This window comes from Megalops cyprinoides, chromosome 10 (assembly GCF_013368585.1).
Source record: "Megalops cyprinoides isolate fMegCyp1 chromosome 10, fMegCyp1.pri, whole genome shotgun sequence".
NCBI lineage: Eukaryota > Metazoa > Chordata > Actinopteri > Elopiformes > Megalopidae > Megalops > Megalops cyprinoides.
The window spans coordinates 21,932,675-21,959,082 of record NC_050592.1 but is presented as its reverse complement, the minus strand read 5'-3'; the positions used below and the strand labels follow the sequence as shown (position 1 = coordinate 21,959,082).

The 26,408-nt window shown below is 41.0% G+C and overlaps 1 protein-coding gene across 3 annotated transcripts in view; it reads right to left on the bottom strand.

Moving 5' to 3' along the window:
- cdk14 (cyclin-dependent kinase 14) overlaps positions 1-26,408 on the bottom strand; it is a 127,374-nt gene that overhangs the window by 30,268 nt on the left and 70,698 nt on the right. For all 3 annotated transcript variants that reach the window (XM_036539201.1, XM_036539202.1, XM_036539203.1), the window contains 4 exons: positions 23,864-23,927; positions 19,066-19,114; positions 10,032-10,171; positions 6,648-6,801 (listed from right to left, as the gene is read on the bottom strand). In XM_036539201.1, the coding sequence (XP_036395094.1) occupies positions 6,686-6,801; positions 10,032-10,171; positions 19,066-19,114; positions 23,864-23,927 (369 nt within the window). In that variant the 3' untranslated portion in view covers positions 6,648-6,685. The remainder of the gene's footprint in view (positions 1-6,647; positions 6,802-10,031; positions 10,172-19,065; positions 19,115-23,863; positions 23,928-26,408) is intronic.

The window sequence follows — 26,408 nt, the reverse complement described above, 5'->3', positions numbered from 1 at the left end:
ATAAGAAAATACACAGACAAAATCCAATACATTTTGCTACAATATTACTACTATACATGTTCGCCTCCAGAGTCCAACTGTAGTGGAAGTTTTAATTGCAATCTGAAATGATTTCAAAAAGAAAAGCAACTGAGGAATGTTAAGACTGTTCTAGTGAAAGTTGGCTCAAAAACAGAAGACAGGATTTTCTTGGGAAACGAGTAGAAGATGATCCGTCATCTCTCCTCATTAGACAGGCCCATATGTTGAGAAAACCGATGTGTAGGCTAGCGCATTTGTTCCTTGTATGGCTGTCTACATTTCCTTATTTTTGCAAGCATTTTTTTAATCCTTAATTACACTGCATTTAATTCTGATACATCTGCCAAGGGTCTGACTTTAATGTCAAAGTAAACATTGTTGTTTTTTTTCTTTCTTTTTCACTGGTGTAGGAAAAAGAAAATATTTAACCCAACTGCAATGACAGACGCTTATGGCAATTATCTGCAATTTTACAAATAAAAAAGGAGAATAATTGCAAAGCTTTAAACTGCTTCCAATTCTGATTCAGCCCAGGGATTAGACCATCTGGCTGAGGTTTGATTGAGAGAGGCTGATCTCCCATCTGAGCTAATAATCTCCATTCTCTATCACTTTCAGCCCTGGAAAGTTTCCTCATTACTCAGTTTTGTGTTACAGGGGCTGAAAGTACTGCTTTTACAAGTTCATTTAAATGCTGCACTCAAAAGATCCCCCACAATGTCAGACCATTGCATTTTACATCCGTATTTAGCTTTTGGATTTCATGTTCATTGTCAATAAGAGCACAACATGTGCAAGAGATAACAAAAAGAACTCACTTTATATGAAGCAGGCAACCTGCCTATGTAATTGCACTGTCATTACATATAAACTGTGAGCACCCTGACCCCACAACAAACACAAATTCACAGTTGCACAACTTAGTTCATTACATGCATATGGGTAAGATGTTGGGTAAGGATAAGCTCGGGGTTTCAGCAACAACCTGCAAACATGTCTTTTACTTGAAGTAACTGTACAGCACTATTTACATTTAGAGTAGTCCAAGGCACATAAATTGTATGCAATGTCACATGTGACCACCTCCCATTCCTTCAATTCTAATATTTATCATTGTTATGTACATATATCATGTATCAACAGTAGGAGATCAAATAATCATTTTTAAGGCATCCATTAAGATGTCTTCAATTCGTCTACATCAGTCTCGGTAAGTTCACTTACCAATCATTCTGAGCATGTTTGTTGACACTGTGCTTTGAATACAGATTTGAGAAACATCTGTCGAGGAAGACAAATGAGCAGTCTGAGCACAACATACACCAGACTTCACAGCAGATAACAGGATAACAGTGTCAAGCAATAATTTTTAGCCTCTTATGAGAAGTTAGCGTACATCTTTCCAAACTGCCTTTTTTACTAGTAAATTTATTGTGTGTATTGTGCTGCCTCTCCAGTTAGTCTACAATTATCGGTTGAGTAATGAGCGAGAGAGATGAAGAATGTGAGACAAACGGACAGCGTGTGTGTGTGTGTCTGAAAGAGGAAAGAGGAAAGGAGAGAAGGAGAAAGCGTGTGCATGTGCTAGGATGAGAGAGAGCAAGAGCGAGAGAGCATGTGTGCATGAGAGAGGGAGAGACAGAGAGACAGAGATTCACACAGCTCTGTAAGGAGATTATGCTAATGAAGCTCATTGGCAGTCAGGTCTCCTCCTCCCATGTCAGAGAGATGGCATTTGTCCCCTCCAGTGATAAACACATTATACATGAAATCAATTCCTTTTTCTGCACAGTAATTTTCCCCATTGGGCTTTATCTCTCTCCTCCCCGTATTCCCTCCAGTGGGGCTTGCATCCTGCGACTGGCTAATGAGCTGGGGGGGCCCTCTCTGATTCACAGGGCACCACCTGCCCGGGAGTCGCGACCCCTCCTCTCGCCTCCACGGCTGCCATTCTCTCGGCAGCCCCCGCTAACTAGCCTTCTCGACCCACAGAATGAGGGGTTCATCATATCGAATCCCCCGACCCGTCAATCACCGTCGCCAGAGATCTTCACACTCAAGCACTCCGAGGGCTGAGGTAGAGAGAAGAAAAGCACTCGTCCGGTGTGAGGGGGAGGACGAGGGGGGAGGGAGGGGGCGAGGAGCAAAGTGCATGTGAAAGACAGAAAAGGGAGAGACGAAAACAGAACCAGAAAAAGAGAGAGGGAGGGAGAAGAGAGAAAGGGAGGAGAGAGGGAGACAAAGACAGACAGATTGGAGAGATCTGGAGAGAGAGAGAGAGTGTGTGTATGCGTGTGTGTGTGAGAGAGAGAGAGAGAGAAAGAGAGAGAGGTGGAGTGAGAGAGACATCCAAGAAGAAAAACTACACAGAAGATTGGTGGAAGGGGGGTGGGCAAGCCTATGTAATGGACTAAGAAAGTGAAATTTGAGTTGTGCTGAGGAGAACAGGACAGGAACAGCGTAGAAGATATGCAGGAGAAACAGGTAGAAGCAGACAGCTGGGAGTAAGGAATAGAGAGGAAGAGAGAGGGTTAAAGTAGAAAGTGGAAGTACAGAGGGGAGAGGAGAAGAGAGAGGAGAGAAGTAGGGGCACATGGTTTTTAACCCATATTACCACTTGTTATTGGGGCAAGAATCATGCTGGTTGAACAGAACTGATGGAAAGTGAATACAAGAAAAAAAATGTCCAGAATCAAGTATTGTCTCTCATGGAAAGGTCAAAGGAGTGCTTCCTTTTGACTACAGGTTTTTTAAGATAATTTATGTTTCATTTTCTTTTTCTAACAAATCAATATTTCTAAACAGTTAACCATGAGACTGTGTGTGTTAAAAATCCTGACACCTAAAATAATATCAAAACACATTAAAAATCTTTATACATGAGAACAAGTTCATTTTTGGTATAACCTAACATTAACATTCAGGCAAACAAGACCACAACTTGCCCAGACTATATACTCTTTCTATAAAAGCAGGAGGGGAACTTAAAATGAACTGGTGTCAGGAAAATCCAGCCATTTAAACATATAGGGCCCCAAATACAGCTTCTGCATGCAATGAAGGGTCTTTTATAGGACTCTTGAAAAACATGGTAAACTGTTTTTTCACTGCCTGTGCCCACAGTTCCAAAGGCTAATTATTCTCTAACCTAAACAGCTAATCCAACATCAGGACCACCACAGAGGAGAGAGAAAAAACACACAGAAACTGTCAGAGGAAAAAGTGGAAAACAGGCTGTGCAATAGACACCACCCCCAATCCCCTCAAAATCTCTGATATCTGTTTCAGCGTCTGCCTGTCCTGTCTCCAGGAAATGACGGTTTGGATAAGTATGAAAACTATCAACAGCGCTGTACCGCTTGCCTAGTGAGTCTTGCCCAGAGGAAATTCCAGACACTTCTGGCACAGAATCCTGGCCCCTGAGATCAAGAGGCAACTAGCAAGAAATAAAAAGGCAAGGTGATATCACAGTCTTGACCATTCTCAAAGGCGGCGCTGTGGGTTCCACTCTCTGAGAGTCTGATGGTAAGAAAAGTTTAAGAAGACTGTCTGAAATTTTGGAAGTTTACAGCGGGTCACTGGGTAAACTTCAAACAGACTTGCATGTCTACTGCATTAAAATCTCAGTTTCAGTTATGCCATCTGAGACTACAACTACATTTTCCTGGCCAGCACGAACTTGCCACACCAGGGAAATATTTCAGCTGCAACACATTGTTTTTATCTTACTTGGCCTGATTAAGCAGGTTCCATGAAACAAAATGAAGCACAAAGTATAGGTAAGCTTTAACACCAAAATACATTGCACATTTTCAGTCTGCAGTGAAAACAACTGCAGATGTCACTAATGCTACACTGGCGAAATGGGAATATTACACATGTTGTGGTATGTACAAAATAAATTTGCCATATAAATGTATAGAGAGTGATTTATTTACTATATTACTTACATATATAAATATGGTATGCATGTTTAGATGGGGTATTTAACCAGATTGTTAGCACATCCTGTTACTCCGTAAGATGTATTATAATGCAGTCAATGCAGCTATGTGAAGAAGCACACAGCACGTAACTGCTGATCCGGCAGCAAAGCCTGGCTATATTTCCATGTGTTACCACATCAGGATTCAACAGCACTACCATTAAGAACCTTCAGATAAATGACCCACAACCACGTTATGCTTCTAAAAACTAATTTACTTGATAAACATATTTAGTAAAAACAGTTCCTAAAATTACAGATGATTAATAAAATCCTGATTTTTTTTAAATGATGAAGGTTTTGTCCATCCAGGATGTCCTCATCAGATTAAAAAAGAATAGCAAGAGTTGTAATAAGGGAGTGTAATAATAAGTGTAAGATTGGTTGTTGGTGCTGGTGGAGTCCCACCTATGATATTTGTAGGGGAAATGGTGAGCAAACGGTGGGCATTTGTGTTTAAAATCAATACAGGCTCTGAGACAGCTCAACCATAAGGGGGAGCTGTCATTATCTGGGGACAGGGCCTCCAGGAGCAGAGCTCTCCAGGCACTGGATTGGGCCAGCACTGATTTTGGTAAGAACTGTGGGTAGGGTGCTGAGCCGTGGAGGCCTGAGGAAACCAGCATGGCAGCCAGGCAGAGCCTGCAGTCTCAGATAAAGAGCTGGCTCCCCTACACACCAAACGGCAGCTTGCCGTCGGTCTTATCTTCAAAGTGACACAAGGACTTCTGGCCAGGTGTCCAAAAGGTGGCCAAGACTGGACAGCAGTAATCACAGACAAGGTGACTAGGGGCTTTTGGTCATCAACACAACACTACAAAACACTACAATTGCAGCATATTATTGTATTTACTTAATCACGAATGCTCACGTTGACCTTCCAGCGTGTTTGACTGAAACTGGATTTTTCCAGTTCCTACTGAATAAAATGACAGTGAGTTTCCAAACCATCAACTTCATGCACCAGTGGGTGTCTAGTGGGCAAATGGCAAGCTCCATAGTGATTTTTGGGTTGCACTATTTATAGCAGAGACAAAATGTACACCACACTCCACAGTAATTATCACGCATCATGCACAATGTTGTGGCACGGTGCACTTAAGGAACATGAAAGAACTTTAGTTTCTAGAAACAATTAAATTGTGTATTGGACAGACAATTGTGTATTGGACAAATCTGCCACGCTGGCAATGAGTGCAGCAATAACTCCTTCAGCATATTCCATTAACAGACTTTAATATAGCTATCACCAATGTAAAAGGCTGTTGGAGTGCAAGCAGTTTATGTTTACTGACAAACAATATATATGAATACAAAATTTAAACGTGTATACACTTAAAAGCAATGTCTCAACCTTTAAAACTTATTGTTTTGTTTGAAAATTAAAATGTCTGAACATACCATCCAGAGTTATCCATACAAATAAAGTCTGTTTCAGGTTTTCAGCTTTCTCTGCTCGGAAAGCAGATTTCTGGACAGCAGGGCCCTCTTATTACTTTAGGAAAAGCCATTGTCTCTGTATTGGTGTTTTCATATGGATAAAGGAGATGGTGGAACTGGGCACTGAAACAGAAGCCGCTCTGAGTGGGCCGAGAGTGGCCCCCCGTCTACCCTTCTCTCTTTCGCCCGACATTGTTGTGATGACATTGTCCTGTGTGCGTTCACGCATGGTGGTGGGCCCGTGGGCCTGCCCCTGCTCAGACAGCCCTTTATGCCAGCATTACACAAGCCTTTTTCTCAAAGCTCAAACCCAGCACAAAGGCAGTCTGCTGGGAATATCCTAGGAAAAAAAAAACAGAAACCCGCACCGTGCCTGGTTGCAGACCCTGTATAAATAATACAATAAAACGCACTCAGGTCCTGGTAGATTTTGCTCCTCTCCAGCTGGGCATTCTACTGACAGGGAAAAGCATAAATATTCTGTTTATTACTACACCAAATCTATTATTTATTCCTCACAGTACAATTTATAAGAAAGTTTTTGGTTTTGTGTTTTTTGTTTGTGGTTTTTTTCCCTGGAGTACAAAAATGGAACACAGGCTTTCTGCCTAAGACCTCCCACCACTCTGTTGCAATCCCCATAAAATCAGATTTTTTCGAATCCTTGCTTATTAATAACTGCTTCTGAGTTGAAGACAAATCACTGTGAGAGGCTCAAACTGTCAGGCTATTCAGAGCCTTTTGACAAAGGGGGAATTTTAATATCAATGCCAGAGCAAAATGCACAATGAAGCTCACAGTGGGATAACTTCCGTTTTTAGAGGAACATTGCCAGGTTCAATGACAATAGCACCACTGTGACGCCATTTATCTCTCCAAACATGGTCCATCAGGTTCCAATGCAATGTCTTTGGGAACAAAATCTTAACCATGGGCCAGCAAATTAAAAATGTGAGGGCAACACGTGGCTCAACTAAATTAGGAAAATCCATTCAAATCACTGCATGCCTTAAAAACACCCCTAGCATGCAGCACTTCACACAGCCTATCATTGTGCATTCAACATTAAAAATCAGATGGACACTAACACAAGTAAAAATGAACATATTGCTGACACACAGCTGATGCAGTGTATTTGACATGGGCTACAATGCCACAGTATCACTACACTGAAAAGGGTGTTCCTCTGTCAGAGTGGTACCTGGCTGGCTCCTGAGGGAGGTTGGGGGGGTCAGCTGGTCAGTGCTTGCTGTTGGACGTCCCTTTGCCATGGCTGCTGGTCTTCCCACACACTTGAATGCTGTCCCCATTCTCAGGTTGCAGTTTAACATTTGGTACAGTGAAGATAGAAGACACTGTGTGGGGGGGAAGGTAAAGAAAGACACAATTCACACACAATTCACCAGGCAGAGAACAGTTTCAAACACTGAAACACAGGCACATCAATCAGTTACTAATTTATGGCACATATAATCACACACGTTTGACTGTTATATTGTTCCCACACAACAGACAGACCTGACCATTGTACATAGCTGGTAGCCTTTCAACGACATGCAGCCATATTAACTCTGCATTCTGAGATTGAAGGCAAAATTAAGTAACATGAATAAGATTAGAACTGCACAATAAAACAGAGGACAACAGCTTTACATAAATGTGCTCATTACAAGAATACTCTTTCCTGCTGGTGCAGCTCTTTTCCAAAAATGAATTTGCAGCCTGCTAAACCAAGGGCTCAATCCACACATGGACAACATCCATATTTCATATACACATTTCAAATATTGGAATTCAGCAGGCTACATAGGTCGATCAAGGTTGTGCAGCCAGCTAATAGAAGTGTTATATATTTAGATATTATATATTTCAGGACCTTTTTATTTTACCTTTTACTAGACTTAATCAATTCATTCATTTTCCCACAACTTGAGATATCAAATATAATCTAATTCTAAATATACATAAATACACATATTATTCTTCTACTTCTTCCTTTTGTTATTATTATTCTCAATGTGCTTAGCACATGCCATTACATGAAAAACCGTATATATCTTAAATTTGACATTATGTACAGTAATAATCCAGCTGGACTGTTACTAAAGTGGTGGTTTATCTTATAGTAAGTCTCTTGTTTAAGCTTACAAGGGTTCCATGTAACATTTTCTTTGCCTAACCACTAAACCATTTTGCCACCCCAGCGCTACCATACACTGCTTAACCTAAACTATATTTTTAAACTCTTTTTCTGTTAACAGTTCCTTCCTACAGAGGACTACACTGTACTAAAATCTGTTACAGTATGCATACCTCTCACATGTGAATTATAATATTCATGGTATGTTCAAATGTTCCTTTGCAGACAAAGATGAATAATGTCATAGAACAGGAAATCATCCAACGCTGCTAGACAGACCTCCGTCCCACATACAATAGCAGCACTTTCGCATATAATGGGCAGTGGAATTTTTCCAAGTAATTAGCTGGTCATACTTTGGAGACCATCAGAGGCAAGCCTAAAACGCATTACATTTGCACGGTCATTATGTTGGCCATCAAAACCCTTTCATTTTATCTACGCTTAAAGTAATGGCCCAAATAAAATATACAGCTTCTTTGGCACTGAGGGGTGTCAAGGCGTGTCACTGTGGAAACAGACTGGTAATCTACAGGCCAGCTTGCTTTATTAGTGCCAGTCTACTAGCGTCGTCACTGTCCCCAGCTTAAACTTCGAGAGCAACCCTCAGCGCGGGGCCTGGTAATGAGTTGTAACGAATTTTGTTCCATGTGTAGTTATAATTATCATCTCACTCCAGAAACCAGGATCCTCCAGATGTTGTTTTTTTTCCCCCCACTTCAGGCAGTTAGTGCAGCCCTGGTTTAAAAATATAATCCTTTCATCTCCATTCTTCCCTTCAAATGATCCCAGCTCCTGCCAGCGTTTTGCCATTAACCGAGGATCTGTCTCTGCTAGCGAGTATTGCCTTATGGTTCTGCTTGTGCAAATAACCTGCTGAGAAATGATGAAGGAATTAATGCAGGGGGGGAAATCTTAATCTGTGAAATTACAAATTAAATTCTCACATTAAAATTGCCACCCCAGAGGTATTTTCTTTCCCTGTGCTTTCAGGCCCCGCTGGTGTTTGCTCATACATCATGGCTGTTAATGACTCAGACAAGCTCCTCTATGGAGGCAGTCTGGTGCTGCCTGGCAGTGTGGAGGCCTTTACTACACTGACAGATCAGGGTTTAAGTACAGACTGATCAAACAGAGATGCGACTGTGTAATAGAACCACATTAGCGCCATGGAGGCCTAGCGCTCCCTTCACTAGAAACCCCCCCCCCTCCTCCGCCACAAGGCCCCCAGCTGGGTGCAACGTGATCCAGCTTGGACCCAGCAGCGGCAAATGATTGGATGAAGATGTCACCGCCAGCGACAGGTCTCTCGCGCCGCTCCTCAACAAAAGAACACACCATGCCAGCTGGTGACAAATGTTGTGTGCATATTAAAGCGCTTGTTGCTCCACCACCAGGTGGAGTGCTGTAGCGGCAGGCAACTGTTTCTCCAGTTGACACGGCTGTTCTGTTTGTATATCTACTGAACTTTCATATCAGGCTTTGTTTTCAGCACTAATATGTTTTAATGGTCTTGGCTTTCAAAGGTTTCACTGCCTCTGAAACTCCACAGTTCTCACTTCTGTTATATGTGTCAAGCTTCAGACAGGTTACAACGGAATAAATCTTCAGCAACGTAGGCCTTAAATTTCACGGCTTAAAAACAACAGCAGTGACAATAAAAATGACGGGGTGATTTCTGCACAATATTATGCCATGACTATTTTTGTCACTGGGAACAGGATCATTTCACATGGCTACATCTGAGACTGGGTGACAGTACATCAAAGGCATTCTATGCCATGGGTGTCAATGTCAATTCTGAAAATTATTTCCATGTCAGCTGTTACACATGAATGCAATTACCTCGTTTTTGTAACGCAACCTGAAAAGAGGCAGGTTGTAAGCTTATCTAATCCAACTGAAACCTTGCTGGAGTTTGAATACTATTCAAAGTTTTTTTAATACTAATTTGATGCAGGCAGCCAGAAAATATATAGAGAAGCGATGTATACCATGTGCGATACTATAGCTTATAAAAATGACCACAGCTGCATTTCCTTTCAGCAATTAAAGGGAGAAGTACTGTTGAACTTGAAATTGCATAGACATGTTAGAAAATAGCTGAAACTATATGACTTCGGGTCAGTTTCATAAGAATTTCTTTAGTGAGGGCCAAATCCAGCAGGTTTCCCTACTTTCCTACATACTCGTATGCATTGGTTAAATGAAGAAAGTGCTTAGTTGAATCAGATGGTTAAGTGCCTGGCTGAAGCAAGGTAGGCTGCAGATACTATGACCCACGAGGACCAGAGTGCATGTGTGTGTGTGAGAGAGAGACAGAGAGAGAGGGAGAGAGAGAGAAAGAGAAAGAGAGAGAGACAGAGGAAGAAAGAGAAAGGCAGAGACAAAGAGAGAGGAGGAAAGACAGTGATGGACAGAGAGCTGATAAACAGAGACACTGACTGTCGGGCAGCTCCCAGAGCCGCGGGGGGAGATGGCTGAAGTACTCGTGGTTGAGGGCCGCCTGGGCAGAAAGGCGGTTCTTTGGGAAGCACTGGAGAAACCTGGAGGCTAGCTCCTCTGCGTGATCCACATAACCCAGCCTGCAAAATGAGAATCAACAGAACAACAGGATCAGAACAGACAGAACCAAAAGGCCTTTGCTCCTTGGAACAATCCCCCCCTTCCTCTTATTAATTTTCACAGTGTACACCATTACCTTATGCAACCTAGCTTACATATCATGAACTCATGAATGACCCCTTTTAACAAAATAATGTTTACTGAAACACCCTGCTTGAAGGTGCAACAGCAGGCTCATCATCTGGAACTGACAACCTTCTGATAACAACTGTGAAGTCAGCAGTGACAAACCACATATACATGACATGTCACATTACCATTATCATGTCACAATCTAACCGAGCGTATAAACAAGAATACAAGGCATTTCATTTTAATGAAACCGATCAGTTCTAGGCACCAAAAGAGAAACCGCCAGTTAAGATACATTTAAAAAAGCAGCACACTACTGTGTCATCGGCACGATGTGACGTTCAGCAGTGGCGCCGCGGTGGCTGGCTGGGAAGGAGCAGCCAGCAGGTGTGGAATGCCCGCTGCCCGAGGGAGAGAGGGCCTGAATATGTGACAGCTCTGTGACCTTCTAATCTGGCTCTGCTGGGCTGGCGAGGACACCCGCCAGCATACAGTGCAGCAGCGTGACAGAGCTGTCCCCCAGACCGGGCCAAATGGCCACACAGACAGACAGAGGCACAGCGGCCACAGATCCACTGGCTTTCTCCACACATCACAGTGAGCTTTAAGTGTACTAATTTGGTACATTTTGGTACATTTTTGCCCCTGGGAGAAAGGTAATTGAATCTCAATCACCCTAACATGCACATGTTTACACTTCTTTGATTTTTTTTTTTTTTTTTGTTTGTTTTTGTTAATTATTCTTTGCCTTTCTGGTCAATCGTTTGATGACACAACTGTACATTATGTGTGACCGTCTACAAAACAGTAAATAACATTTATTTTGAATTTATTTTACACCACGGTCATGACTTGTACATGGTGGCACTAGTCTAACATTAATCATCTAAGACATTTAATGTGATACATATTCTTTAAGAAAGAAATGTGGTTGTTACACATGTGTTCATGGTAATAAAAGGGTAGCAGCTTTTAATAAATATGTTGAATATGTCTAGTCAGTAAACACATTTAACGATGGTTAACAACGGTTATCTCCAACCACGCCAAATTACAGTGCATGGAGTATTTTATTTCACTCGTGGTACTGAAACCATAACAACAATAAAACAGCTGCACACCTTAGTGATTGCCATGAATACACTTGCAAATTACATGATATAAGTATGACTATAAGACTGAAATTATATAAGTCAGTTATACCTAATCAGTTTGGATTTCCACTCCTCATTTCAAAGCCCTCCAATAAAGTCACTTGATTGCATCTCTCCATTCAGAAAGGACAAATGCAGTGAGGGAAACCCAGTGAGTCTCAGGGAGGGAGGTGGTGCATTTTCCAGCATTGCGTGACAAGGCTGCCGCAAAACACTGGAACTCTCGCAGGCGGCTAATCACAGGGCTGCACTCACTGACTGTGACAGTATTAGCAGGGAAACTCCCCCCACCATGCTACCGACCCTCCTCTTCCCAGCCTCGGTTTTCTCCGTTGAAAACATCTCAAACAGAACGAGGACAGAAACAGTCCCTTCCTCTCTCTCAACTCCACTTTGCAGCACCCCCCCCCCTTCAGCCTCTCTTATCAGCCAGGCTGTAGATTTTGTATTACTGCACATGGACAACACTGGGGAGATGGTATCCAAGCCCAGGCACTGAACTTCTGAACCTCGGTGGAAAAAAAACTGTGCCGACGGGAAAGAAGTGTGTACTCTGCAGCGACAAATCCAGACAGTAATTAGGGCTCTGGTACATAAAATAAACATGAAGCTGTCCAAGTGCTTTAATTCCACTCTAAACAGAGCTTTGCTTGATTTGTACTAGCAGAGCACAGTTTCATAAAAATCATTGTGGACTTGCTCTATAAATGCAGAAGCTCTGGCACAACCGTGACTGGTCTTCATAAGCTTAATTAGTAAGTTGATCCAGAAATTGATTTCCCCCCTCCAAATACATTATGGGAATTCTGAACATCTCAACTCTCTCAAAACAAATTGGGAAAACATATTACAACTTCCTTTACCTAAACTGGCCTACCCAGATTATCACAAAGACAGAACAAGTCAAACATTCAAATAAAGGCATGTCATGTCTGACTCCTGTAGTAGAAGAGCAGAGGAATATGGCTACGCCGGCTGGATGTTATCTTAAGATTTAACAACACGGCATGAAAGACATGGGTGTTGATTTAAAGCATTCCGCGCTGCTAATTCCGTCAACTCACTGGAGTGCGCAGCAGCTGTGCGGGTGCTAGTCACCTCCAGAAAAAATAGGGTCTGTTATCGATATCTCCACAAAGCATCACATGGCACCCCACGCAAAAGGCCGATGACACATACGCACAGGAAAAGAGCATTCCTTCTCTGTTTGGGCAGGCACGGAGACTTCTTTTGTATACGTTTTTTCCATTACAAAACCACAACCATGGATTTCTGAGCCTTGGTAGTGAAACCACCGTGATGCTAAACACCACCTGTTTTCACAGGGAGATGTCACCCACAGCCCTACTCCCCGCCTCCAGTGTTCCTCATAGGTAGACACCCAGCCATTCTGCTAAATATTCTGGAGGAACGCTTTGTTGCCATGTCAAAACACGTTTTCCGCACAATTCAATCACAAGTCCCCAAATCTGCTGTAAATACATGTTTCCTAATAATAATAAACATAAAAATATGGTCAGAATCCATAGAAAAATGACCCACTTGCTCCATTCACAGAACAAAGCTTTCTTGCATCATATTTATTCAATAAATGACCATGTCCATATGATTTTTAGTAAAAACAGTTTTAAGAAAACCCTTGAAAGCACTCAATATCAGTCAATATTGTAGACAAATGAAAAGGAAATATCCAGTCTAACTGCTCTCAATTTAATCAGCCCTTACCAGGAAAAGATCTATGTAATGGGAAGCTGGTTATGTTATCATTTCAATCTGTTCTGTTCCTGAGAGCAAAAGTGGGCATAGCGTCAGTTTTCTTTTTGCCAAAAAAGAGCAGGTACACTTCACAAACACCAGAGTGTGAGACAGCAACACCAGCAATGTCTCTCTAATCTCCATCTGGTTTTCAACAAAATGGCCTTTGCAGGACAAAGTCACTTGATTGTATCTCTCTTTCTGTAAATCTACAGACAGAAAATCACAGATAACGGTTTGACTGTGGACACAGGGAGAATGTCTCCGTTATTCCTTTTGGTGGAGGGCCCTCGAGTTCTCCATCATCTTCATCGAAACTTGGCACATAATGAAAGCATGGAAAAAAGCCACGTAGTTAACATTCCGCGGGATTCTTTCTTCACATATTTATTTCCTCATAGACTGGACAGGGGCTAGAGCGACGAGAAAGAAGGGAACGCACAAAGTCCAGGGCCATGTGAAACAGATCTTCGGCGCACCGTGCTTTCCAAGGCCGGGCCTCCAAGGTGCTGGTCACTGGAAGGAATCTACTGAGACTCTCTCTGTCTTTCTGTCTCTCCATCTGTCTCTTGGTGCTCAATCTTTCAATCTTTCCTTCTCTCTTTGTGACACATCTTTCCATCAATTTATCTGTGCCTCTCACCCATTCCCTGTGCTTTTATCTCTCTTTGTTTTCTTTCCACCTCTTTGTCCCCGTCTCAGTAGACAACATTACACCCTTGATAAAGCACTGCCCCTTCAAAGCACAGGCACAATAATGCGGCCGTTTGCTGGTTACTAAGTTTCCATGAGACCAAGAATATACCAGGGCCTGCAAAAAGAGGAAGCCTTGTCAATCAAGGCAGTGACAAAAACAGATCTGTGTTTTAACATGAGTGATGAATGCTAAGCCTGAACAGTCAAAACTTTTATTGTCATACACATAGGCTGGTGAGCTGCCATTGTGCATTCTACAGTATACCTCCTACCTAAGTGAACTGATACTAGAGTCCTGACCAAATACTCCAAGGTGCATCCCAGTCAGAGAAACTTAAAGTGGGCTTCTATCACACACCCCAGTTTCTGTCCAAATGCCCTAGGGGTAATAACCAAAGACAATCTTTATATAAACACCTCATTGTGGCCTTTCTAAAACTCACTTAGGCCCAAAACTCATTTGTCAGGATTGACACATTTCAAAGCCTTCATTTGGGGACACAGCATTCACACAAGCTCTGTGTGGGTTCAAGTTCTGCTCCAATTTTTGCTAGCATTTTTGTAGTTTCAGAAAAAAACTAAGCATACCCCTGAAAATGAGATATGGAAAGGTTTATGAAGCTTCAGAAAAATACACAATGTCTGTTTAATCCCACAGTATGGATATTTTATGATGCCTCAGAGACCAAACGATTGTTTTCAAAAGAGTGTTTTGAGTATTTTGCATCAAGAGCAAACTGCATAATATTTGCTGTTGATTTTATGTTTGCATGCTGAAATAAGTGCAACCTGTTCTCCAGTTATTATAAATCAGAACTGAAATGTATCATTTTGAGACACGTAACATAGGGTCAGAAGCCTGGAGTACACAAATTATTTGGGCTAAATCAATATACCAAAAATAATTAATAGTATTTGAGTACCTGCTTTCAATTCTGAAGAAAAACTGTCAGAAACTTCCTTGGCTGAATAAAGGGAGCATCAGACCATGTCTGCCATGGGAAGAACTTCCCTATAGAACACCAAAGTATCCGTTTCTCATTTCTGCTTAACCTGCTTTCTAAATTAGAAGCCCACATCATTAGTAGACCTCTGGAGTTTTTCAGTTCTGGAGTTAGTGATTCAATTATTTACACAGTGCAGCTCGTCGGCTCAGCTCTGCACAGCGGAGGCCTGGGATCGAGCACATGGATTTTTACTGAACAATCACAGCGCAGAACAGTAGGAGCCTGGCAGAAAACATCCATTGAAGTCGTTCTCCTAGGAAAAAAAAAGTTTTTTTTTGTTCTTTTTTCTTTTGTTTCATTTTTAAATACATTTACAATCCTCAATTATTTCTCTGCAGATTTTCCCCCTTTCTGTCTGCCTATTTAGGTTTAGGAGCCATCATGAATTATTTAGCGATTTCGACCATCTCAGTACACTGGTTTGTGCACAGTCCCTGTGATAGGGGACTTTGCAGGGTATAGGGCCTGAGGCCCAGAGAGCATACATTCAACTGCACAGCAAACAGAGGTCATGACCATGGGAGAGGTCAAAGGTTGAGCAGCTCACAGCACAAGATAAAACTTTGCACTGTAGAGCTACTGTAAGACTGCACACTGCTGTGAACCACTGACCTTCTGACCCCGTCACCTTCCTGACCCCCTTTTCAGATTCCAGACACACTCCACACAGTGTGCAGGGCAAAGCAACGCATTCCCACACCATTCACCCTGCCCCCATACATGAGGCTGGCACCATGGCAATGAGTGTGCTGGCTTTGTCTGATTCCCTACTTCCAGGACCTTATGCCAGATGAACCTTAATGGTAAGGCACGACCTGTAGCTCTCACCACCTGCGCCATTGGTGGAGGGGGCTGCAGCTGCTGTCAAGCTGTGCTGCTCGTCTGGCTTTCTCTGTGTATTACTTCTCCCACTGCATGGTGGGAAATGTCAGTCTGCGTGATTCTGTTAGGTCCTCTGTGTTTTCCATCTAGCCCTATGGGGCACAATCACATCTACAGGCAGAATGAACAAGTCAACCCATCAAAATACTTCAGTGTTTGCATTTTCCTTCTCTCACGCACCGTTTCAACATATCTGAATCTAGCCTGACATTCCCTTATAGATGATGTATAAGATAGTTCACAAACAGAGGATGATAGTTCACATGTTTACTAAAAGCCAAACGCAGGCTGGCACAAATGAATTTTTTACTGATTAGTGGAAAAAAGAAGTACAAGAAAATATCTCGTCAAAATCATACTGTTCTGCACGAATTAAAGTCTATTGTTTGGGAAACGGATGGGGAACATCCTTTTGTGTCTCTTGGTCCAGTTTAAAAATTAAGCCAAGAATGTTTCCTGTATGATTTTTTCCCTTGGCGGCCCTCTGTGGGCAGAACAATTTAGTCTGAACACACAGGTCAGATGGAAAGTGCCTGTGGGCATGGTTTATGTTTAAATAAACTAGACTCTCTGCATTTGCATAGAGGACATTTGCATATTGCTTTATTGCACAGTATGCAACTGGTCCTGTTTTAATCCCACTGACTTTATTTAACATACTCCTGTGTATGCATAGTTTAGGTAAATGCATAATGTCAGAATGGTCCCAAGCCTGCATTAGTTTTAATGAGTGAAATAGAAATATCTGTATATATCACAAGGCCTACACTGATTAAACAAAGACAGCAACCTTCTGTATGTGTGAATGCACACATTTAAAAAATGTCCTCCATCACTAGAACTTTCATGCACTAAGCGCTGTTTATAGTATACAGTGTCCTGACCCATTGAGGGCTCACAGTTAACATCCAGCTCAGGCATATGGTACAATAAATCAGATTAGTGTGAAGCAACAGTGTGCAACATTAATTCTTTACCTCGCACAGTTTTCAAATGTAAATGCACGGTTTTGCAAAATTTTATGGTTACCAGGGAGTTTTCCCTTTTTTCCCCAAGACGTCATAGGACACTGACCACAGTAAACCAGATTTCAAGGGCTGCAATGGGCAAACGGTGTCTGAAGCATACTTTGTCAACCAGACTCTGATTAGGACAACCACATGCTAGTAACTAGACATGCTAGAAAGTGAAACCATGTAAACATTCAAAACTGAATACTGTCCAAAAAAAAAAGTTGAGCACTGTGGGTCAGACCACTCCAGGCAGACTATCCTACCCCAGCTAAAAGTGAGTGTCACAGTCGTATACCGGGTCTTTCTTCCTGCTCCCTGGTGTACGCATGTGCCCGAGTACTACCACTTCAGATACTGGAAGAAAAATCCACCTCCAGGAAAGCTATGCTTACCTTTACATGGTTCTTCTTTTGAGGGTCTGCTAAACTATACATTTCTCTGGCTGTTTTACCCAAATTTTCTAAAATAATCCATCAAGTGATCAAGCACTTCATGGAGTATTTCACAGCAGCAGTGCAAGTTGCATTTACATGTTGACATCTGACAGAATAAATGTCCAAAATTGTACATAATGAGACCATGTAAATAACAGTACATACAGAAAATGACTGACCACATGTGTCAATCCACCATACTTTTGCATAATAACCAGTGCCACAATGAATACTGAATGAGGGCCACTATAAAAATATAAAAAAATGTCAAGTGCCAGTGTTGGCGCTCTCTGAGGAAAAACCTTACAAGTACACATAGCAAGGTAGAACACATAAAACTCCCTCTTGATAGAAACTAAAAAATGAAAACGTCTCCTTGGTTCCCTAATTCCAACTCAAGACAAATGAATAAGCAAATCCGCTTTATGTGTTCTGCAGATGATAGAACTGAGCTAAACTCAGGGAAGTAAACTGATCAGCGGCACATGTGCAGAGTTTACAGTACTGTCTGTTAATAGTTAAAAAAGTAAGCCTCACTCTGCCCATTGATTAAAACATGGAAGGCGTGTAAATAATAAATTAGGCCAGTAGAGCTCTATCCCCATGACAGAGAAACACTGTAGCTTCCACAAATTCTAGTGTTAATTATCCCATCTGATAGGGCTGCTAAAATGTGGGGCTATATGCTGCAAATCAGTGGAATGGCCCCATACCAACTGCCTTTATTAACAATGTACCAGGTTCAGAACAATAAACTCCTCAGCTGAGAGTGGAGATGTGAATGTTATTAAAGTCTGATAATTCTGACAACGCTTGTCAGACAGCTAGAAAAGTCCTGAATACTGTAAAACAATCAAAGCAAATAAATCTCATGTCACAAGGAATAATTTCATGAGCAGTAACAAGCACTAAATTACTAACTGTAACGGTACTGCAACTGTAATGCTAAATCAATTGCCAAGTACTAAAATGACTAAATTTGACACACCTCTGTAAAGAAGCTTATTACATCCTCATAGACTCCAGATTCACCACAGTGTGAGTACCAAAGTCAGCACGGTACCCTCATATAAGCCCGTCTAACACACAGTGCCATGGCAGGGCCTCTACACATGTGTCATGGAACCACTTTCTCAGACTGGCAACAGCTGATGAAGAGTTTACCATGAGTGCCATTCGGAAGTTGGGGGATTCAGTGTTAATCAGGGTCTGTGAAACCACTAATAACCGGAGAGAATCTCTGTGAGTTCTCAGATTAGCTCCAGCTGCTTGTTTGTTGACCCTGTGAGTGGGTGATCGTACATGTGGCTGGGAAACTTCAAGCCCTCTCACTATCGCCATGAAAATTTAATGGGCCACAGACATTCCACACATTGCAGGAAACATGGACTGATGCGCCACGGTGAAGACGCGCTTAAAAGAACACCAAATGCTGCTCTGCGAGACAATGAAACCATGGGAAAGTGTTTGGTTGAACATACCAAACCATTTATCAATCAACCTTCTAATGGCCATAAAAGTGGCGTGTGCAGTTTACATAAAAGAATATAGTTTACCTCGGGTTCATTTTCAAACACTTGTCGACTTTTTCCAGAAAATCTATTTTATTTCAAGCTGAAATTATATATTCACATTAAATGAGAACTGTGAAATAGAGTATGTCTTTTTTTAAGAAACGACCCTAACTTCCCCTTAAGAAACTGAAAATTATACATGGTATTTGATATTTGAAAATGACATTCATAATATACCTTGCTGGTCACAAAAAATCAGGCTACCTCAGTAAGTTGCTTTAGGCAACATATTTTCCAATGTATATAAGAAAACAACAGAATACTTACTTATTCCAAGCTTGCCTCAGTTTCTTAGGACTGTACACGGTAAACCGTTCTGTAACAAAGAGCAACAGTAGCCACAAATTGATATGTTTTTCCTATTAGATGAAACACAGCAAACAATGTAAGAAAACAAGATTGTTATATTCTGATTTTTTCTTTATTTGATCAATATTACCAGAAATACATTGAAGGAATAAAAAAAAATTACCAATTTCCAAGACAAATCAAATTTGAGTTTGTCATCTCTATATGAGAAATTTCTATTATCTGTAATCAACTCCAAGTGATACATTTTTCATGCTCAAAGATAAGAAAGTGTGTCCCTGTGGCATTATTTTCAGGAACACCATTTCATCTTCATATCTCAGACATAATATATTATGTTAAAAAATACACAGTGAGAATGGTCTTCCTTCAACCCCATATTTATCACTTAGTATAATACCTACTGTAAAACTGAGGAGCAATATTTGCAGGTCTAATTATGAATATACTGTACTGAAATGGTGCATTCCTCTTGTTCCTGGGAAATCCTCAGGTGATGTGCACGTTCAGTTAAATGTGCATCCCACCCAAGGCTAACACACTGGCTTTAACAACCCAACACCAAACCATCAAGCAATGAAGCCCAATTCACACTCGTGTGTGCGTCTGTGTGTGAGTGTGTGTGAACATGCCCCTTGCTGGTGTTTATTCTTTTCTCACACTAAGAGACTAAGGAAGTCCTTGTTAGAGAACAGGCCGTCAGATGAAGTTAAGGACTGTGTAATTTCCATTTCATCATGCAGCTGTAAATGAGCTGGGCAGCTCACAGCTGTATATCAATTGCAGTCCTCCAGCCAAAGCTAACTCAAGCATGTTACAGGCGCACTGAGGGAGCTCCTAGCTCACACGCAGAGCGGAGGGCATTTGGAAGGTTTGACTTTTTACAATTGAATAATATGAGGATATTAGTCTCCTTAAACAGTCCCTTCTTCTGAGGTAATAAGAATAAGGGCCTGGGACATTAAGAACAGGGGCCTGGGGAAGAGGGGCAAGAAACCATCTACTGAGAGCTGGTTATGAGGTGTTTCCCGTATAGATTGATTCTACAAAGAATCATTTCACTTCAGAGATGGGAATAAACTGCATAGAAGCGCTTTCCATTAAAACACAACAATGCGATAGTTAACACATGTATATATATATATATATATATATATATACATAAATCCAAAAAGCTCCAAACTTTTCATTACACCACAATTACATCTCACAGAAGGCAGAAGGCAGCACTGAGAAACTTTAGTCAACAGTGCCCTCTGCTGTCTGTCACTTCAACTACATAATCAGTCTATGATCCTGAGTTACTGTAAGGTACTGTAACCAACATAATGCAAATTAAAGTCAATTCAAAATTTGATACTGTTTTATAAGAGCAGGTCATTACCTGGAAACAGGAAAAAACATTTAGAAATTAATATTATATATAAATAAACCATCAGTAAAAAAAAAGACAAAGATCTTACTTTCCACTCTGAACATCTACAAAATTCAGGGCAGGGGTTTTGCAAATTGTTTTAGGCCATTTAACAATAAATTAATTAAGCTAAGTAATCATAATTATTTTTAAAAAAATGAACAAAATCAGAAATGCATCTGTGATACTACAAACACACTGTCAACAACAGCCAATTTTGTCCACATATTACTCATGTGGACATGACTCATATCGCATAACTGTTAGCAAATGTCACATAACCGCTCAACTGATAAACTGAGCCATGTGTAACTACAACACACAATGATTCATCAGAATTCAGGCTGACTTGATTCAGTTACATGAGTCAAGTTCATACGGGAATGCTGTACAGATATCCTGTTAACAAAATGGAGGGAAATGGAGTCTGTAAGTATGGTACAGCACTACTTTCACTGACGTAACAGCATCAGGATGGTGGACAACTTACATGAGAATTCTACTTTGTAAAGCAGCTGCAAGAATGCACACTGGACAGAATATAAGCTGAGGGAGAACTGTAAATGTACTAACACTAAGAAACCTGACACTGTTAGATTTTACCAGGATTAACAGGATATCTCTGTTACATTGATACCTGACACACTTGAGTTCTGGAGATCAGCAAGGAGAACATTTGTCCCAAGTTTAATCCAAGCCAATGAAGTGCTGGCCTTTCTAACAGAAAACCATGGAAGGTCAGATTCACTATTCATGTGTAGGAACAATTTTGTGCGTATAGTATGCGTACAATCAAGCTGATGAACACTTTGGAATTCATCAAGTTGTTCCTAGTTGGCATTTGTTTTTACATACAAATACATTCTATGACTGCTCAGGACTACAGATACCATCTACATAAGTACATACATTTGAGAATGATTATGTGAGGGAGAAGGTGTGCAAGGTCACGTTGTTCTGCAGTGCTCTGCACACTATGGCCTGAAAGACGGCATCCATTTACTACCAGAGGAAGGACAAGAACCCTATGCCCCAATCATTCCAGAGGACTGGCCAGGCTACAATTCACATTTACAGAGAATTAATTCAACGTCTAATGTAATGTCCGTCGTAATGTACGTAATGTCCACCCCCACATAATTTCTATGTACTATATACAAATTTGATTCTTAGACAAGACAGCATAAGGACAAGATTTTTATTCTAAAAATGATTTATTTATGCATTTCGAGTCCTTTCACAGTGGTGCTTATTTTGCCCAGTGATTTACTCATGTTCCAGACATTCCACTCCTCACTCTTAAGAAAAATATATTTTTTCTTGTATTGGCCTCTGTCAGAATTGTTTACATCTCTGAATCAGTGACATAATTTTCTTTTCTTCCCTTTTGGCAGTATTCAGACCATACTTGCAACTCAGAAGTCGGAATGTCCTTACATTGGACTGGTGGGGGTGTTTACTTATGCTAATTCAGATAACATGTGCAAGCATCTAATTTAAGATGAGTGGAGATTCTTCATCATATAAAGGATGGTAAGAACAGCATTGGGTGTTTCTGCAAGTTTCAGATAGAATTTCTCCCTAGAAGAAAATACACCCATTTCAATGAATATTTTCATGAAAGAACAAAAATGCCCCTTGCAGCTCCATCAGTGGAGAATACAAATATACAAATATAATAATGCTTTATTTTCTAGTGTGTGACGTTGGTCACCATGTCAAAAATGAATCATTTTAAAAATTCAAAGAGCACTGTTACAGTAAAGTCTGCGTTCACTTTTCACATTTTTGCTTCAACAATCTTCTACTTACATTAACATTTTTAGTCACTTCAGGTCCGGAATACTTTGCATTTGGCTGCAAACTCTAATTAACGTGGGCCTTTGATGTCAGAGTGAAGACTCTAGTTTTGTATAATTAGACAATGTGAAAAATGTAAACTAAAGCTCATTCCAAATTAAGCTAGCATCAGGTACGTAAATTAATATAATATTCTGAATCCTCTGGATGCTACATGACATAGGATAAAGAGGTTTCATGAAATCAATGGTGGGTGGAGCTACCATTTGCTGTCAATCATTAACTCATATGAAGCAATCACAAGATTTTACTATCAGGGGTCCCACGTGGCTCAGTCAGCAAGGTATTCACTTTGAACGCACACACCCTTGTCAATTCTCACAACGGCAGAAGAAACTGGCTTCATTCTGGCCAGGACAGGGGTGAGTACATCAGTCAGGGTATCCTTGACTCACCCCTCTCAGGGACATTGTGTTTCATAAAGTGCCTGCAAGTTGCTCTGATGTTATTAGAGTAGCTCACACCCCTGATTGCAGCACACTTCACGGCTTGCAGTGGACAAAAATAGCGGCTAGGTACTTGGGATTGTATAAGAGGGTTGCATTCCTCTTACTTCAGCACAAAAAACATTATATACATATATGTAACTATTAACACGTTAAGTCTTTGGGATTCCCGAAGCCTCACTTTCCCATCACTGCTTTCCACTTAACTGTCCTGCATGGAATGGGGAAAAATCAAAAGAAGTAACATACACAAGTGCCGTAAGCAGGAGGTAGATCAGTTATACTCTTCATTTTCCTAAATTTTGTACCACACTCAGGGATGGTTAATGACCTTTTTAGTGAAGGCCTGTGAAATGATGTTCGCACACACAAAATGTCACATAGTGTCTGAAAAGGCAGGATAATCCATGAACAGACTCAGAATGTGTGTATTAATGGAATGTTCTGCAATTGACTGTCATATATCTAGTGGGGCCTTGGTCTTGAGCAAATATTCTCTTCAAAGCAGGATAGTTTTTGTGTTCAGGAGTGAAATTTGGCTAAATAGGGAAAGAGCGTAATGACCAGGGGGGCGGCAGTGTTTCTTCAGCAGAAAAAAATACACCACCAAAAATGTGCGTCAAAATGTGCATCAACCTGCTGCAGTGCAGCCCACAATGTGTCAGATGAGAGAAATCACAGTCCTTTTGATATCCTATAGGTCTACTGTATCCTGTTGTGGTTTCCGACTTCCTTTATTCTGTATTCAGTATGAAGATATCTTAAATGTTCCTACGGGCTCAAATCAGAATTTCCTTTAGTTACAACAATATGCTTAAATGATAAATTTGAAGGCTCTAACCGATATTTGCAAGTTGTGAGATGTGACCTTGACCTCTGCCCTGATAAGGGTATCTGCCAAGCAAATGATATGGGTGTAAAACAATTTGAAGTGTGTTCATTTGAGACAGAATGTGATACTCACAGACTATTGTAAAGTCCACAAGCAGACTTTTGTAAGGTTGTACATAAATAACAGCAGTAAGTGATTGCTCACCCGGCTTGAAGTGGGGCAAGGAGTGGACACCCGGCCATGTGTCTTCAGAAGGAGTACCCAGGACCTGACAATAACAGAGACCACATTCTATTACAGAGAGGTAGTTTCAAAGAAGGTTCTATCATCAAACGCCTGACAATGATGTGAACCATAATGCTTTAAATGACATTTTACAGAAAAGTCAAGTGATATACAAATGTCATTTTATCACGTTCCATAACTAGTACATTTATCATTAAAATATTCTACTACAATAATTATAAAGAAGACATCTGTGGCTATGTCTGCCACAGAAACCTGCTGCCATATGACCTGTGAGGACCTGTGAGTTCTCATCTTTCCACAATTCTGAAGGGGTATTTGGACAAATGTTCTTTCAAGAGTTTAAGAGGGAGCTGTGATCAGTTGCTTTTCCAGATTTAGACTGATGAACAACTAAGCCCCGGGCCTATTCACTCATAGCTTCTGCTGTGTCAGACTCCCATGGGGCATCACTGAGTATAGGGTGTGGTTTACTTACAGCTGTGCCCCATCTCAGATAGCTAAAACACACAGACATCCTATTATCCTGAAAGAGAAACACGACTAGAGAGACAGACAGAGGGGAATGATAGTCACTAAAGAGAAAAATAGACTGAAAAAGAGGGAGAGTTAGGGGGGGGGAGAGAGACAGGGATAGGGGGAGAAAGATATGAGAGAAGGTGAAGGAGGAGAGGAGAAAGAGGGATTGTGAAGGGGACAGCGAGGAAAATGTGAAAGTGAGGAAAACAACTAAACAAGTGAAACACAGCAGAGCCGCAGAGAGAAAGAAATGAGAAAGACAAGGAGTGACAAAGAGAGGGAAGAAGGAAGGGAGGGAGGGAGCAAGCTGGAAGCTGATTGACAGGACCCCCCACATTGAACACTCAGGCCCTGGCAGAGAGCAGGCACACTGAAAGGGGCATCTCTGATGACGAGCGCCACCCACCAAACCCTGGCTGATTAACACTGGCCCTCAATCAGGCCTGCTCCCTGCCTCCACAATTAGAAAGGCTCATTCCTGTGGCTTCATCAGGACAGACAGGTTCAACTCCATCTGCTGCTTGGAGAGACAGCACACTGACGCCTACTCAGTGTAATCAATCAAGCAAAACTGACAGATCCAGCAGACAGAGGCTGGATTCCACAGATCTGCGAAAAAGCCAGTTCCCTTTCCACCAGAGAAGGAAAGCACATAAACACAGAGACATGTATCTACAATAGCTGAAGCTATAACTGTGTATATGTGCACATATGTGTGTGTATATGTGTGTATGTGTATGTGCGCATGTGTGTGTGTATAAGTTAATCACCTGGAATGCACTGAGGCTGAACACATTCATACCTGTTTGGTCCTTTATGTTTTGTAAAGCATGTAGATTCTAATTAGTTCTTTGTGCTCTCTTTTAGAGGGTCTTGTCAATGATAGCTTTAAGAGGAAAAGGGACGAGAGAAGCAAAAATCTGTTTCAAATTGATGGCATTGGCACAGATACGGGAGAGTCAATATAAAGGGCTGTTGAAGTGGAAGGTTTAGACTGAAGGCTGAGGTTTGGGCTTTCGTTCAAAGAGAAATCTGAAATTACTGAGGTCAAAGTCAATGTGTGTAAGAAGATGTGATGAGCCAGACTCTGTGTGAGGTGGACCACAGGACTGTGGATGTGTGTGTGCCTCTGTGCAACAAAGATCTGAAACCAGACTATTTTATACCAACACCCAGACAGCAAACTGTTATCTACACCATTCAAAAATTACACTTGTGAAAACACACTTCGATAACATAAAAAATAAAATTTCTATGGACACTGAAAGGGAGTGAAGAATAACAGAGATCAATATTTTGTCTTCTATATCTAAATAACCTTTAACAGAGCTACACCAGAGGTTTGTCAGTCTCTGCTATGCATAATAGTCTTACTATATTGTGGTAACATTGTCATGTTTCTTCACCATAAACCCAGATATACCTTGTTTGCTGAACAGATATTTTACAAGCATGGCCTCACATATTGCCTCTATCACATGTGGCATTTGGCATACCTCAATAAAAAACTGGATTATATGTATTTTGGAAACTTGAATCATATGAGTTAATCACTAAAGTACTGTTTCACAAATATTTCTTTAAATATGTGCAGATTACACTAGGTGTATTCTCTAACTCAGTAGGGTGCTTACTCAAGTCAGATTAATACAGCATGAACAATGTTTAATTTTCAGCAATATAATTCACACTACAAGTTATTAAAGACACTAATTTATTTCTACCACCAAGTGATGTGTTAAATATCTGCTTTTAGTCTTGATTTGTAACCCTGGCACTCAATCAGAAGTCCTATAAAAATCACAAGATCTCCCAAGTACCCATGTCAAATGATAACTGCTCTTATTCTTATTCAATATTATTCTCATTAATGAGGATATTAGTCATCTTTCCTTAACTGTCTCAGTAATAATAATTGCATCATTATACATATGATCATATACAAAATAAATGTTACAACAAATACATCAGGCAATATAAACAC